The 13,172-nt window shown below is 62.8% G+C and overlaps 2 protein-coding genes across 6 annotated transcripts; one reads left to right on the top strand and one right to left on the bottom strand.

Moving 5' to 3' along the window:
• The first annotated feature begins 2,967 nt into the window (after positions 1-2,967).
• On the top strand, positions 2,968-9,358 carry GAS2L1 (growth arrest specific 2 like 1). 5 transcript variants are annotated; one of them, XM_025399188.1, is made up of 6 exons: positions 2,968-3,756; positions 4,686-5,337; positions 7,012-7,119; positions 7,211-7,307; positions 7,400-7,571; positions 8,715-9,358. In XM_025399188.1, exons 2-6 carry the CDS (start codon positions 4,705-4,707, stop codon positions 9,067-9,069), a joined length of 1,365 nt encoding a protein of 454 aa, XP_025254973.1. In that variant the 5' UTR covers positions 2,968-3,756; positions 4,686-4,704; the 3' UTR covers positions 9,070-9,358. The 5 variants fall into 5 exon arrangements, with proteins under 5 accessions (XP_025254973.1, XP_025254969.1, XP_025254971.1 ...); XM_025399184.1 differs by having other exon boundaries at positions 8,034-9,358; XM_025399186.1 differs by having other exon boundaries at positions 2,968-3,789; positions 8,034-9,358.
• Positions 9,359-9,505: 147 nt separating this feature from the next.
• RASL10A (RAS like family 10 member A) lies at positions 9,506-12,444 on the bottom strand. The gene is made up of 3 exons (XM_025399202.1): positions 11,582-12,444; positions 10,400-10,524; positions 9,506-10,116 (listed from the first exon to the last, which is right to left on the bottom strand). Exons 1-3 carry the CDS (start codon positions 11,798-11,800, stop codon positions 9,849-9,851), a joined length of 612 nt encoding a protein of 203 aa, XP_025254987.1. The 5' UTR covers positions 11,801-12,444; the 3' UTR covers positions 9,506-9,848.
• Between the last annotated feature and the right edge of the window lie 728 nt (positions 12,445-13,172).

Genomic DNA, 13,172 nt, shown 5'->3' with positions numbered 1-13,172 from the left:
AGTTTCCAACACAAACTTGAGGTCCCACGAGGCCATACGGCACAGGCCTGGGCAAAGGTGGTGGGGTCCATGGGGAGACTGATCTATGCCCGCAGGGAGTGGCTCCCCTGCTCGACGGGAAAGAGCACAGGGCTGCAGCAGCAGCTGTGGGGCCAACAGTGCAGTCTGTGACAGGGACGACAGCTGGTCCTCATGCTGTCCCCTCCTGCCCCACTCCTGACAGATCTGCTGGGCGTATGGCCGGCAGTGAGGACATTGTGATGCAGGCAGGTTGGAAAGAGCCCACTTGGGTTTTCCAATTTTGCGTCTCTCTTGTGGAGGGCACTGGAGGCAGCTCGGGGTCACCTGTCCCACAGCCAGAGCAGGAGCTGACCAGCTGCAGTCATTGGAGCTGAGCCCACACCTGGACACAGCAGCCGGAAGCCTCCTGTGAGTCCCTCCCTCATCCTGGGCTGTGCTCAGAGCCTCAGTCCAGGCTGGAGAACTTAGGAGTTCTAATCCAACCAGTGCCAGAGGTTCCTGGAGCTGCCTGGTAGCAGGGCTGTAGCCCACAATGCGAGTTTTGCTTGAAAGCTCCACAGCCATCGTCTGACCTCTAGCGGCAACCAAGGCCAAGCAGGCTGCTGGCTGGCACCCAGCAGTGGATGCGAGAAACTGGCTATGTACCCTCTGGCCAAAGGCCAGAAGGAGCCCATATGGGAGCCACAGCATTCTGTGCACAGAGGGAGGTGGCCTCAAGGATCTGTACAGATGGGCTTAGGGTCCCTATAGCCCAAACCTCCTGTGCCTCCAGCAGTTTCTGTGGTTTCTCTTGGTCCTGCAAGGAACAAGGGAGACCATGCAGAGGCTGAGGCTTTCCCAGACGTGGCCCCACGGGCCCTGGGCCACCATACGACAGAGGGGGTCAAAGCTAGGGTCCACTATGCCCTGGGCCAGGGGTCTGACCCCCCAGTGAGGTCTGCACCATAGCAACTACATGTCCTACAATCAGGTGGAGGCTGTGGTCTAGAACAGGCCTCTTATCACCGGCCACAGAGGGAGGAAGGAATCTCTTTATAATCCCTCCTCCCCAGAGAAGTGGACATGCTGAGCCGGGCCACACTGAGTTGGGTAGTGGTATTATTTTTCACAACCCCATGATGTGACTACTACTACTGTCCCATTCTACAGATGGTGCCACTGAGGCTCAGGGAGCTTCACTATCCCACCTAATGACCAATGACAGAGCCTGGGTTCAGTCCAACTTCACCCGTGTCCACAGCCCCAAAATGGAGCAAGGTAGGTATAAGCAGGAGTCAAATGCCTGCACGCTGCTGGTTACACACATCCCGTGCCTTCTCTGGGCCTCAATTTCCCCAAATTGTAAAATGAGAACACCTAAGAGTATCATAGCTCATCGGGGTATTTTGAAGATGAAACTGTTAAGTGTCCACACCCTGATTCACCCCCACCCCAAACCCACAACCCTCCTCCACCTCCAGCAGCCCTCCCCTCCCCAGGTGTTAGCACTCCTGCCCTCCCAGTGCTCAGCCCTGGGAGTCGTCCTGGACCCCGTTCTCACACAACCAATCCACCAGCACATCAGCTCTCCCCTCATGATACAGCCAGAATCCAACACCCTCTCACCACCTGGTTTCCTCTGAGGCTCCAGCTCCTGCCTTGGCCAACCACAGCAGCCCCAGGGAATGTTAAGACCTAAGCCAACCACCCCTGCTCTAAATCATTCCATGGCTCCCATGTCCTTCAAAAGAGGCACAGCCTGCAAGGCCCTGCTTAACCAGCCCTGGGGTCTCTCTAATCTCTCTACCTCTTCCCTCACCCACCTCCCTGCACTCCAGCCTTAGCCACCTCCCCAGTCTTCTTGAGCATGCTGGACACATGCACACTTTGGGGCCTTTGCACTGACCGTTCCCTCTCCCCCTCCAGATATCCCCGGGCTTCCTCCCTCATCTCCCTTCCTGATGAGGGATTTTAAGTTGCAGCCCCCCTCACATTCACACCCTCACCCAGCTCCTTCCCCGTCTCCCCTGCACCTCATCCCTGTCTCTGCCCTGAGGCTGCCTCCCTGCCACTGGGACAGCAGGCCCTGAGAGCTGGCACTGCTTGGTTCCCTGCTGTTTTGCTGTTGATTTCCAGTGCCCAAAGAGACCCAGCACACAGTAGGTGCCATGCAGGTGTCAGCCTTGAGGATTGTTAATTTCTGCCTTCCTCACTGGAGGAAGTGCCATGCCAGGCACTGAGGTGAGAAAACAACTTTGAAAAAGTCACACAGGCTCATGCCTATAATCCCAGCACTTTGGGAGGCGGGCGGATCGCCTGAGGTCAGGAGTTCGAGACCAATCTGGCCAACATGGTAAAACCCCATCTCTACTAAAAATACAAAAAGCCGGATGTGGTGGCTCACGCCTGTAATCCCAGCTACTCGGGAGGCTGAGACAGAAGAATCGCTTGAACCTGGGAGGTGGAGGTTGCAGTGAGCCAAGATCTAGCCACTGCACTCTAGCCTGAGCAAGGGACAGAGTGAGACACTGTCTCAAAAAAAAAGAAAAGAAAAAATCACAAGGACTCTGGGATGATGTCTGTGAGTGCCTGGCACCAAGAGGCCTGGCTAACAATAGGTGCTCAACCAATGCTGCTCATCCGTGGACCAGGGCGTCATCATAATCATGTTCAAATCCCGGCTCCATCAGCTGCTCTCCTGACGGCGCCCCGGTTGGGCATGAGTGTCCCTCACAGAGGTGACACGCCAGTCCATTCAGGTCAAGGGCGCAGAGCAGTCTTGGTAGCACACAGTAGGAGATTTATTGGAGCTCTGAGCCTGGCTGTGGTCGGCGGCGCTTCCCTACAGGCCGGCCCCGCCCGTGTAGCATGGCTGCCGCCCAGACCCGCCCGGCGTCCCGCCCAACCCAGCCGGCAGCAGCAGGGGGCAGGATTTCCCGCTGGTCCGGGCGGTCTGTCCTCTGCAGTTTAAAAAGAGCCTAGCGGGGCTTAACCCTCCCGTGTCCGGCCGGCCTCCGATGCCCCCGTCCCCTGTTCTGTGCGGAACTCTGGCCTTGGCCATCTGCCTACTTCTCTAAGCCTCAGTATCCTCATCTGTAAAACCGGTTCCCCTCATCTCAAGGTCAAAACCGAGCATTCCGTGAGCACAAGGAGCCCTCAGTCACCAGGGACATCCTCCCCTCCCCGCGGCGGTGCCGGTTATCTGGCCAGGGGAGATCCACCCGGGAGGAGGTGACTTCGCAGCCCCCAGCCGCTATCGCTTCCTGACTTCATCTTGGGAACAGGCCGTGCTGTGCGCCAGCCCGGGGAGCCCACCGTCCGGGGAGGCGGAGGATTAAAAGGTCCCAACCTCCTCCCCAGGGGATCAAAGAGGTTGGACGGGGCCCAGGGTACTAGGCTGGGTGGGGCTGGGGCGCCTGGGCCGGTCGCAGTTGTCTGGGGACCCTGGGGCCCTCTGCGTCGACAGCGCTTGAAGACCCGGGATTCCTGGCCCGATCGCGTGGGGAGACCCCAGCTCTTCCCCTGTCTGCCCCGCCGACTCGGGAAAGGGGCGGCCCCTTTAAGAGCGCGCAGCCCCGCCCGCCCCCTCCGGGCCGGATCCGAATTCCAGGGAGGCGGGGCGGAGACGGCGGCGAGGAGGAGGCCGCGGCGCGGGACAGATCGAGCTGCGGCTCGGGCGGCGCCTCCCTGCGGCGGGCCCGGCTCGGCTCCGGCTCCCGCCGGGGCGATGCTCCCCGGAGCCGCGGGATGAGCCAGGTGAGCGCGGGGACCCCCAGCACTCCCTGCCTGGTGCGCATGGACGGGGGCGGAGGGCCGGGAAGCGACGTCCGCGGCCTCTGTTCCCCGGGGCTGTGTGACCTTGGGCGGCCCCGCGCCCTCTCTGGGCCCAGGCCCGAGCACCGGCGGGGCCTGCGGAGGCCGCTCTGAGTCCTGGCCCAGCTGGCACCGGCCTGGGGCGCTAGGGAGGCTTCTTGGAGGAGGCGGGGCCTGGCCGTGGCCCTGGATCGCCGAGACCGGCCACGCTGCGCCGCCTGGACGCCCGGGCTCCTCCACCCACAGCTCTGCGACCTTCACGAGCTCGGCCCTTTCTGCGCCTCAGTTTCCTCATCTGTAAAATGGAGATAATGCCTCCGCCCGCTCAGCCCTAGTGCGGTCGTGCTGTTACACTATTGCTGCTGCTATGTCGTTGTTAATGATGGCACAGCCCTTATGGAAGGGGGGCCAAGGAAGGCGCGGGGACCTGCCCGCAGGACGTGGGGTGGGCACCAGCCCTGAGCCATGCACATAACCCACTCTGAGGTCAGGACCTGGGTTCCCTTCGTGTCCTCTGGGGGCCCTAGCCGTTGCCTTCACTTCTCTAGGTCCCAGCCCTTCACAATGGGCACCTCCCTGCCTGAGAGGGAGGCCCCAGCCAAGCCCCAGTTTGCACCCCAAAAAGTCACACAGCAAACACTTAATGGACCTTAAGTTTATAAAAATTATCCCATAGAGTCCCATGAGGCAGGGAATGTTACTGTACCCATTTCGCAGATGAGGAAACTTGGAGCACCGACATTTCCCAGAGCCAACATGTAAACCAGGCATTTGCCCTGAGTGACAGACTGGTGCAGGTGGCCAGCAGCTTAGTTTGTACTGAGCCCTTACTGGGTCCCCACAGCGATCCTGACCTGTGTTTCTGCCTACAGTGACTCGGCCGGTCCGGGCATGGCGGACCCGGTGGCGGGCATCGCGGGCTCAGCGGCCAAGAGCGTGCGGCCATTTCGCTCCAGTGAGGCCTACGTGGAGGCCATGAAGGAGGACCTGGCCGAGTGGCTCAATGCCTTGTACGGCCTGGGTCTCCCGGGTGGTGGTGATGGCTTCCTGACGGGGCTGGCCACGGGCACGACCCTGTGCCAACATGCCAATGCCGTGACCGAGGCTGCCCGTGCATTGGCAGCTGCCCGACCGGCCCGAGGTGTGGCCTTCCAGGCACACAGTGTAGTGCCTGGCTCCTTCATGGCCCGCGACAACGTGGCCACCTTCATCGGCTGGTGCCGCACGGAGCTGGGTGTGCCGGAGGTGCTCATGTTTGAGACTGAGGACCTGGTGCTTCGCAAGAACGAGAAGAGCGTGGTGCTGTGCCTGCTGGAGGTGGCACGGCGTGGGGCCCGCCTGGGCCTGCTCGCCCCACGCCTCGTGCAGTTCGAGCAGGAGATTGAGCGGGAGCTGCGTGCTGCACCCCCAGCCCCCAACGCCCCTGCTGCTGGGGAGGACACCACTGAAACCACCCCTGCACCAGGGACACCTGCCCGTGGCCCCCGCATGACACCCAGCGACCTGCGCAACCTCGACGAGCTGGTGAGTCCCCCAGCACCAGGCGCCAGGGACCCGACAGCCCAGCTAGTGCCTGCGATCTGTCCCTGAACCTCCCAGGGTCCACCCTGCTATCTGCAGAAGAGCCTGCCCCACAAAGAGTGCACATGTTGAGCACCAAATCAAGGAATGTATACCTGACCCCAAGGAAATGGGTAGCCCACAGAGAGGGAGGTGCTGGGGAGATGACGCAGCCCAGCCGGGCCTGGGACAGGATGCGGGCTCCTGGCACGATCCTCCCTCACTTTGTGTGCTAACTGTGCCTCAACTGAGCTTGTGCATTCCTTCTTCTGGGGGACTGCATGATTGGGGCGCCTCCTCTGTGCCCTCCCTGCACTTAGTCTTAGGCAGATGTGCCCAGAACCTCAGGGAGGCTCGAGGTTGAGTGGGTGCTGTGATGCTCAGTTGAGATGAGGCATGGAAAGCCCTGGGCAAGGTGCCTGCCACACAGTAGGTACCTCGGGGGGCTCTGCAGGTCTCCCCACTCCCCAGGCATCCTTGGGAAGCCTAGCCAGGTTGCTGCTGTTGGTGGGATGGGGATCCTGTTTGGAGCTGCAGGATTCTAAGCATAGAAGGTGCCGGGCCCTGCCCCCAACTCTCTCCTCTCCCAGGATGTGGGTGGCCCCTGCCACCCCCAACGGCTGGACCAAGAGTTTCCTTCTTATCGGAAGGTCAGGACTACAATGTGCCTGCCTGGGAGGCGGATAGCGGATGGCAGTGGGCAGAGCCTGGGGCCCCACCCCCTGTCCTGGGCCAGGGTCACTCAAGGCTCCACCTGCTTATTTCCTCTGGCGGCACCACTGCCGCTGTGGGCAGGGAGGCGGGCAGGGCTGCCCACATAGCCAGCTTGGCAGCTCTGGCTCTGGTGGGGCGCTTTATGTGGTGCGTGCTCACCCAGCCAGTGGCCTGTGTGTCCCACGTGTCTGTGGTACCCCTCCGCATCAGTGCCCACCCAGGGGCATGGGGCCCCTTGCGCCTGTGTCGTATAGCCCACCTGGCCTTCCTGTGGGCCCCAGCCTTCTTGTCTGGGAAGTGGGTGAAGGGGGAGTGAGGACAGGCTCTGGGGTTTCCCCAGCTCTAGGAGCTGTGGGATGTTCCTCACCGGGTCTCAGACCATGGCGTGACCACAGCCCCATCATCTCATCCTGGGAGCTCCCTGGGCCCAGAGAGCCAAGAAGGGGGAGCTGGTAAAAGGCCGGGCGTGGTGGCTCACGCCTGTAATCCAGCACTTTGGGAGGCCGAGGTGGGTGGATCACCTGAGGTCAGGAGTTCGAGACCAGCCTGGCCAACATGGAGAAACCCCATCTCTACTAAAAATACAAAATTAGCCAGGCGTGGTAGCACATGCCTGTAATCCCAGCCGCTTGGGAGGCTGTGGCAGGGGAATTGCTGGAACCTGGAAGGCAGAGGTTGCAGTGAGCAGAGATCACAACGTTGCACTCCAGCCTGGGCAACAAGAGTGAAACTCCGTCTCAAAAAAAAAAAAAAAAAGAAAGAAAGAAAAGGTCGGTCATGTGTGGAAGCTGTACCCCATCTGGGGTAACACTGCCTCCATCCACTTCCCTGGAAGGCCTGACTTTCTCCTGATCCTGGAATGGCTGACATTAAGCCCCAGGAAGAGGACTTGACCTCTAACCCCTACCCTCTCTCTGGCCTCAGGTGAGGGAGATCCTGGGCCGCTGCACCTGCCCCGACCAGTTCCCCATGATCAAGGTCTCGGAGGGGAAGTACCGTGTGGGAGACTCGAGCCTGCTCATCTTTGTGCGGGTAAGGGCCAGGGGCCCCTCTAGTGGGCAGCAGCCAAGGTGGTGGGCTGCCGGGCGCCCGGGGCACAGCCATGACCTGCCCACGCCTGCAGGTGCTGAGGAGCCACGTGATGGTGCGAGTGGGTGGTGGCTGGGACACTCTGGAGCATTACCTGGACAAGCACGACCCGTGCCGCTGCTCCTCCACCGGTCAGTGCCAGGGTGGGGCTGGGGGTGGATGGGCAGGGGACTCGCTTGTGTGGCTACGTCCCTCACATGCTGCCTGTCCTCTCTCCCTGCAGCTCATCGCCCACCCCAGCCGAGGGTCCGTACCTTTTCTCCGCAGAGGGTGTCGCCCACTCCCAGTCCCCGCCCTGCTAGCCCAGTTCCCGGGAGTGAGCGCCGGGGCTCCCGACCTGAGATGACTCCCCTTAGCTTACGAAGCACAAAGGAGGGGCCTGAGACCCCGCCCAGGTGAGATGCAGGAGGACGAGGGGTGAGGGTCCAGAGGGTTGGGGGGCGTCAGCCCTGGCCTGCATGACGGGTTGCCTGTGCGCCAGAGTGACTCACACCCTGGGAAAAGTTCCCGTGGGTGGGGGCGGGCCTAGCTTCCCATCTCCATGGCAACACAACCAAACCAACAACACAGCTGGGGCGGGCCCTGTGGCTGGGCGGCAGCCAGTCCAGCTCTTGCTTCCTCTGGCCCGTTCTGGGAAGGGGGGTGTCTAGAGCCCAGGAAACTTCTTCTTCCGTGGCTTTTGGGGCCCTGGGTGGCTGGAGGAAGCTGCTCACTTCTCCCTGGAAGTCCCCAGGACAGACCGATGCCCCTGACAGCCCCGTCCACCAGCCACATACCCTGCTGTTCCTCTCCCTGCCTGTTCTGCATGCCAGTCCTTCCGTGGTACCCCATTTGTCTCTCTTGTCCCCCTGCCCCAGGCCCCGGGATCAGCTGCCCCCCCATCCCCGCTCCCGCCGCTACTCCGGGGACAGTGACTCCTCAGCCTCCTCCGCCCAGAGCGGCCCCCTTGGTACCCGCAGTGATGACACAGGCACTGGCCCCCGGAGGGAGCGACCCAGCCGGCGGCTGACCACAGGCACCCCGGCCTCTCCGAGACGGCCTCCTGCCCTGCGCAGCCAGTCCCGAGACCGGCTGGATCGGGGCCGGCCCCGGGGGGCCCCAGGAGGCAGGGGAGCCCAGTTGTCAGCCCCCAGCCCTGCCCGGCGGGCCCGGAGCCAGAGCCGCGAGGAGCAGGCTGTGCTGCTTGTGCGCAGGGATCGAGACGGGCAGCACTCATGGGTGCCAAGGGGCAGGGGCACTGGGGGCTCGGGCAGGAGCACCCCCCAGACTCCCCGTGCCCGCAGCCCTGCAGCACCCCGGCTTTCACGGGTCTCCAGCCCCAGTCCAGAGTTGGGCACCACACCGGCCAGCATCTTCCGCACACCCCTGCAGCTCGACCCGCAGCAGGAGCAGCAGCTGTTTCGGCGCCTGGAAGAGGAGTTCCTGGCCAATGCCCGGGCTCTTGAGGCTGTTGCTAGCGTGACCCCCACTGGACCAGCCCCTGACCCAGCTCGGGCCCCTGACCCTCCAGCTCCTGACTCTGCCTACTGTTCCTCCAGTTCCTCCTCTTCGTCCCTCAGCGTCCTGGGTGGCAAATGTGGCCAACCTGGGGACTCTGGCCGGACGGCCAATGGCCTGCCTGGGCCGCGAAGCCAAGCCCTTTCCAGCTCTTCCGATGAAGGCAGCCCCTGCCCTGGCATGGGGGGGCCACTAGATGCACCTGGCAGCTCCCTGGCTGGCCCCGAACCCTTGAGGACCTGGGCACGGGGTCGGATGGACACACAGCCAGACCGTAAACCCTCACGCATCCCCACGCCTCGGGGCCCCCGCCGCCCCTCCGGACCCGCAGAGCTTGGGACCTGGCATGCCCTGCACTCAGTCACCCCAAGGGCTGAGCCAGATTCTTGGATGTGATGGACCAACTCACTGTCCCCAGACCCCATCCCTTCTCCTTTTCCTTTGTGGCCTTAACCCCTCTGCATCAGGGAGCCCCCTCTGCCTCTTGAGTACCAGACCTCATGGGACCAGACCCCTTGGGACCACATGGCACAATGGGACCTCTGTTGTACATTCCGATTGGGGGATGAGCGTTGCTATTTAATTACTAATATTATTGAATGCCTTAGAGGAGGCCGGGCCAGCCCGGTGTCCTGAAGACCTGTGGCCCAGCAGAGCCTCTGACAGTAAAGTTTTGCTCCAGCCACCTGTCTGTTTCTTGGGGACTCCGCGTTGGGGCCGTTCAGACCTTTGTGAGGACCCTGAAGTTAACTGCCTGGAGGTCAAGCCTGGCAGCTCTGACCTCTAGATTTAAAGCGTTATCCCGCCCAGCCCAGAAATCCCAGGTGCACTCAATTATTTTCCCGTTTATTATCCTGCGATAGGAGTGGCATAAAGAATATGTCCAGTGAAGCTCCAGGAGCAGGCCTCGCGTTTCCAAATTCATAGCCAAGTCCTTTCCATCCAGTGGGATTGTGACCCACTGAGGTCCCAGAAAGGACTGGTCATCTCCAATGGAGCTTGGGACCTGGTTGGGTCCAATGAGGTTCAAAAAGAGGCCCGTCGCTTAGGCCTCATCCAATCAGGGCAGAGATTGCTCTGTCCAGTCCCAGTGAAGTTGGGCGATCCTGTCCAATCCACGTCCCGGGTTGTCCCAGTCACAAGGTGGGGCCCATGGATCGCACTGTCCAATTGGGTCACATGAGGCTGCAGCGCGCTGGATGCAGCGCCCCCTGCAGGCGCAGGGCCGGGTGTGCAGGGCGCGCGCGCACCAGAGCGCAGCGCAGCAGCTCGCGGAAGAGACGCAGCACGTGCCAGTTGTACTTGGCCGAGCACTCGAGGTAGCCGCAGCGCCAGCCCCTGCGCACCAGGGCGGCCAGCGCGCGCCGCGGTCCGAAGCGCAGCCGCTGCCTGTCTCGCTTGTTGCCTACCACCAGGATGGGCGCTTCGGGCGCGCCCGCCGGCCTGGGGGCCGAATGGAGATGAGAGACGCGGTGCCGGGGACCCCACGACCGGAGAATTCCCCCAGTGGGTATACACACGCAGGCGCATTCCCTTCCTACAGCCAGAGGCCCTCCCCGAACTCTAGGCCCATGTGGGCAAAAGAGCACATACAGCTGAAGACCTTCCCACGGGCGAAGGCCTAAGACCCGGCCCACGACGTTGGGAGACCCTACACACTCCCCTCAGGCAAAGGCCGGGCCAGACCTGCCCTAGCTCCCCACCGCCAGACCTGCCGCGCCCCCACCTGGTCTCCGCGATGCGCTGCCGCAGGGCCTTCACGTAGTCGAAACTGTCCGGGCTGCAGATGTCGTAGACGAGCACGAAGGCGTCCGTGTCCTGCAAGCTCCAGTCCTTAGGGTCTGGCCACTCCTGGGGACAGGAGGCCAGGGTTTGCGGAAGCCTCCTTTCCCCTCTCCCGCTCTCGAACCCTCTGCAGGGGCCTGGACGCTAAACCTAGTTCATCCTCAGGCCAACATCACCTCCATCCAGACCTCTGCGCCCCTCCCCCAAGTTTCCCGGGCCCTGTCTCCTCATGACCACCAGGGTAAAATTTTCCAAATCGTGCCTGGAGCCTGTCAGCCACCCTCCTACATCCTTGGTCTCCCCTCTGTTTACCCAGAATCTTCCTCTTTTCGGCTTTCCCCAACTCGGCTCAGGCCACTCTCCTCCCTAGATGCCTTCAGTGCTTACCACTGCCTCTAAGACTAATTCCAAAGCCCGTGGCCGCCCGGAGCCCCGTGGTCCACCACGCCCCCACGTTGTCAGCTGTAACCGTTTATACCCCTGGCGTAAGCACCTGCTGGTCTTTCCACCTGCTATGCTTTTGCCACTCCCTTTACTCAGAACTTCACTCGGTCTTCCAGGTTCAGCTCAAATGCCACCCCCTCCAGGAAGCCCTGCTTAATCCTGTCTGCTCTTTCTTCTTCACTGCTCTAGGGTCGGAGGTCTGTCCTTTACTTTGCACAAATTACTAAACGAGCCTTCGCTCCAGGGCACAGGAATGAGGGGGCAGAGAATGAACCCCTCCACCAGCCCCCGTAGTAAGTACACCCCTACTCCTGACCCCAGTCTCTCCCATTGTAGCTCTGCTCAAGGCCCCAAACACAAAACGCCACACTCGCGGAATGGCACCGCTATGCACCACCACGAGCTGCTCCACACCCCCCAGCCCAGGCAGGCAAAGGTGGAGTCGCTCTCAGGAGCAAGCGAACGCCCCTGGGCAAAATCGCCCTGCCTCCAGCCTGGGCTTGGGAGTCTCCATGTCGGCGGGAAGGGCTGAAACTCAACTATCCCAGGAAGCACACACATCCCTCCATACCGGAGCACAGCCAGGCGCCCAAGGCCTCCACGCGGACACGCACGTGTGCACCGAGCACGCACACCCCTCACGCTGTCACACGCCCCTGCCCGCTCCTCGAGCCGCTACCTCCGGACCCCCAGGGCTCGAGCCGGGGCCAGCGACGTCGCCGTCGCGGATGCTTAAGTCGTAGACGGCGCCGTCGAGCAGCACCGCGGGTCGGTAGAGGCGCGGCCCGTCCGTGGGCCGGTGGCGCTCGGGGTAGTCACCGAACAGGAACTGGCGGATGATGGCCGTCTTGCCCACGCCCGGGGCGCCTAGAACGGCCACCCTCAGGCTGCCCCCCATGGCCGGCCGGCGCTGCCGCTCTCCGCTCTGGAAAGCCTCATGGGCCGGCGCCGCGCCGTGCGCCCCCCGGCCGTGCGCCCCGCGCGCCCTGCCCGGTGCGCCCCGGCCCCGCCGCGCTTCTCGTCGACCCCGGAACACGGAGACCGGAGAGGGCAGGCCCGAGGCCGGAGCTGGCGGCGGGAGGGCGGACAGACAACGGAGTGGGCAGACAGGTGGCGGACTCGCGAGCGGCTCGGGCGGGTGCCGAAGCTCGGGAGAGAGCAGACCCGGAGCGGCGCTCAGACACTGCCTCCGCCCCGCAGCGCCAACCCAGGCGCCGGCGGCCGCGCGGGGCCCCGAAGTCCGCCCTCCTCGCGGCACGGGTCCCGCAGCGGTGCGGGGCGCGGGGGGCAGCAGTGCCTCCCGGAGCCTCTGTGCCTCTGTCCTTCTCTCGCTTCCGCGCCTGGAGTCGCCGCCCCAGCCGGCGGCGCGAGCGAGCGGGGCCTCCCGGAGGCGGCGATGAGGTAACCGCCCGCCCCTCCCACCTTCCCCCACCGCCCAGAACGCCCCTCCCAGGAAGGGTTGCAGGAAGGTGACTGGGGGACAGAGATGCCGGAGAGAGCCCACCCCTCCCTTACCCCCTCCGCGTGTCCCGCTCCTCTCACTCGCTCCAAAATAGAAGCCCCTTCCCACCCACGGCCGCGGCCGCTCTTCCAAACACTGCTCGCCCCCACGCTGGCACCCGACAAGCCCCGGCCCCGGGGTCAGGCCGCCCAGGGTCCGAATTGGGGGGGCGGCTGTGTGACCTTGGGCGAATCGCCGCACTGCGCTGGGTCTGTGCTCCGCATCCATCACAGGCAGACTCCTCAAGAGGCTCCGACCTTTTCTTGAGAGCCTACTATGTGCCAGGCCCTTTACTAAGCTATTACCTACGTGATTCTCGAACCGACAGCCTCAGCCTGGCATCGCTGGTTGAGAGAAGAGGAAACAGGCCCCAGAGGGGAATCTGCAAGGTTAGAAGGGCAGTGGGGGGGCCCTTGAAGTCTCCTCTGCGGTCCCTCCTACCTTCCTCCTGCCCACGGGGGTAAATGGCCCACACTAGACAATATTCAAACGGCCGTCCTCGAGGGGAAGTGGGGACAGAGGGTGCCGAGACCACAGCGGCTTAGCCCCAGATCCCTGTCCCAACAAGGCTGGAGGTGACTAAATAGAGAAAGATCCAGAAATTGGCCCACTCCACCGCCCTCACTGCTAAGGTCACGTTTCCTGCGTGACTTGCAACCCGTAGGTCCCCTCAAAGGGGTGCAACCTCTTCAAAACAGGCACCCAGAGCCCAAGTTCCCCTTCCTGGAGCTAGTGGAGAAGCTCCTGCCCCATCACAGCTTGGAAAGCC

The sequence above is a fragment of the Theropithecus gelada genome, chromosome 10 (genome assembly GCF_003255815.1).
Source record: "Theropithecus gelada isolate Dixy chromosome 10, Tgel_1.0, whole genome shotgun sequence".
Lineage (NCBI taxonomy): Eukaryota > Metazoa > Chordata > Mammalia > Primates > Cercopithecidae > Theropithecus > Theropithecus gelada.
This window is presented reverse-complemented; position numbering and strand designations above follow the sequence as displayed.